General features: G+C 44.2%; 1 protein-coding gene across 1 annotated transcript; it reads right to left on the bottom strand.

The window, feature by feature from the left end:
- Positions 1-425: 425 nt before the first annotated feature.
- Positions 426-1,223, bottom strand: LOC115696456 (uncharacterized). The gene has a single exon (XM_030623358.1). The coding sequence runs from the start codon at positions 1,221-1,223 to the stop codon at positions 426-428; it is 798 nt and encodes a 265-aa protein (XP_030479218.1).
- Positions 1,224-1,523: the final 300 nt, after the last annotated feature.

Here is a 1,523-nt window from a genome sequence, read left to right as displayed (position 1 = left end):
ACAAGTTCTCAAAGTTCCGTTGGGCTTCGGGATGAGAACAGGATTGGCTATCCACGAGCGATAAAACACCTCGTGTATAAAGTCGTTGACTAACAACTTGTCCACTTCCTGTTTTAGTGCCCCTTGCCTCTCAGAATCCAAGGGTCTCCTTTTCTGTCTCTTCGCTGGGTAACTTGGATCAACATTTAAATGATCGAAGATAATATTAGGGTCGATCCCTATCATATGTCCATGGCTCCAGGCAAACTGATCATGGTTCGCCTTCAAAAAGCTTATTAGCTGCTATTTGAGCTACTCGTCCAAGTTCTTCCCAATGTATACACACTTTGTGGGATTCCTGGGTCGAGAATGACATCTTCCAATTCCTCAATTAGTTTTAACAGGTTTCTCTCGTCTTGAACTCGGGGGTCGAGATCTTCATCTTTCTATTCAGTTTCTTCTGCTAAGATCGCCATCAACTGATGACCGTCTTTTTTATGCTGTAGCTTTATGCGATAGCAATTGCGAGCCAACATCTGGTCGCCACGCACCACTCCCACGCCATTTGGTGTTTGGAATTTCAAGGATATGTGCTTGATCGAATTGACTGCCCCTAGTCCGATCAGTGCTTGACGACCCAACAATATGTTGTAAGCCGAGGGTAGGTCGACAACTAAGAAGTCTTGCATAACGGTAGCAGATAAAGGTGCTTCACCTAAAGTTAATGCGAGCTCGATTATGCCAAGGCTAGCGATGCTGTCTCCGGTGAGTCCGCAAAGGTTCACCATACAAGGCCTTAATTTGGCTTTTTCAAGCCCTATTTTCTCCAGAGTCTCCTTATAAAGGATATTTACCAAGCTCCCATTGTCTATTAATACTCTCTTGATCCTTTTATTAGCGAGTTGAATGGTTATCCCCAATGGATCGACGTGAGGATATCTCACGTTTTTCTCATATTCCTCTGTGAATGTAATGGGAGGCTCCTTGGTTTTCACCTTCTTCGAAGGTTCTGGGGCAAAGGCCGACTGCTCGTTCTTTATCTCTTTCACATATCTTTTTTGTGCATTATTGCTTTCCCCTGTGATATGTGGCCCCCCCAAAATAACCAAGATCTCCTCTCCCTCAACGTGAATAGGTTGTAACCCCTGGTTGTTTGGGTTATTGGGCAGACTAGGCTGGTTGTATCCATGGCCCTGTCTTTTCACGTACTGCTTAAATAGGCGACGTTCTTCAATAGGCGACATTAGATGAGACTTTCTATCTCATCTTTCAATAGGCGACATTCTTCGGTCGTATGCCCAATATCCTTATGGAATTTACAATACTTGTTAGGATCCCTCTTACTCCTCGAATTCTTCATGGGCTCAGGCTTGCCGAAGGCCACCTTCTGCTCATGTGTGAGGTAAATATCTCCCGAGTTTCATTACGCTCGGCATAAATAATATACACTGGCACTTACTTATCATGCTTCTTCTGTTTCTTTTTATCCTTCGACGGTTCCTTAACTTCGTCCTTTCTCTTTGAACCAGAAGCCCCCGAGTTAT

Source organism: Cannabis sativa, chromosome 7 (genome assembly GCF_029168945.1).
Source record: "Cannabis sativa cultivar Pink pepper isolate KNU-18-1 chromosome 7, ASM2916894v1, whole genome shotgun sequence".
Taxonomy (NCBI): Eukaryota; Viridiplantae; Streptophyta; class Magnoliopsida; order Rosales; family Cannabaceae; genus Cannabis; species Cannabis sativa.
Note: the sequence above shows the minus strand (reverse complement) of the source record. Positions and strands in the feature narration are given on the sequence as shown.

Bases quoted from the DNA above. Each gene is read 5' to 3' on its own strand.
- LOC115696456 (XM_030623358.1), bottom strand. From the start codon at position 1,223: ATGTCGCCTATTGAAGAACGTCGCCTATTTAAGCAGTACGTGAAAAGA.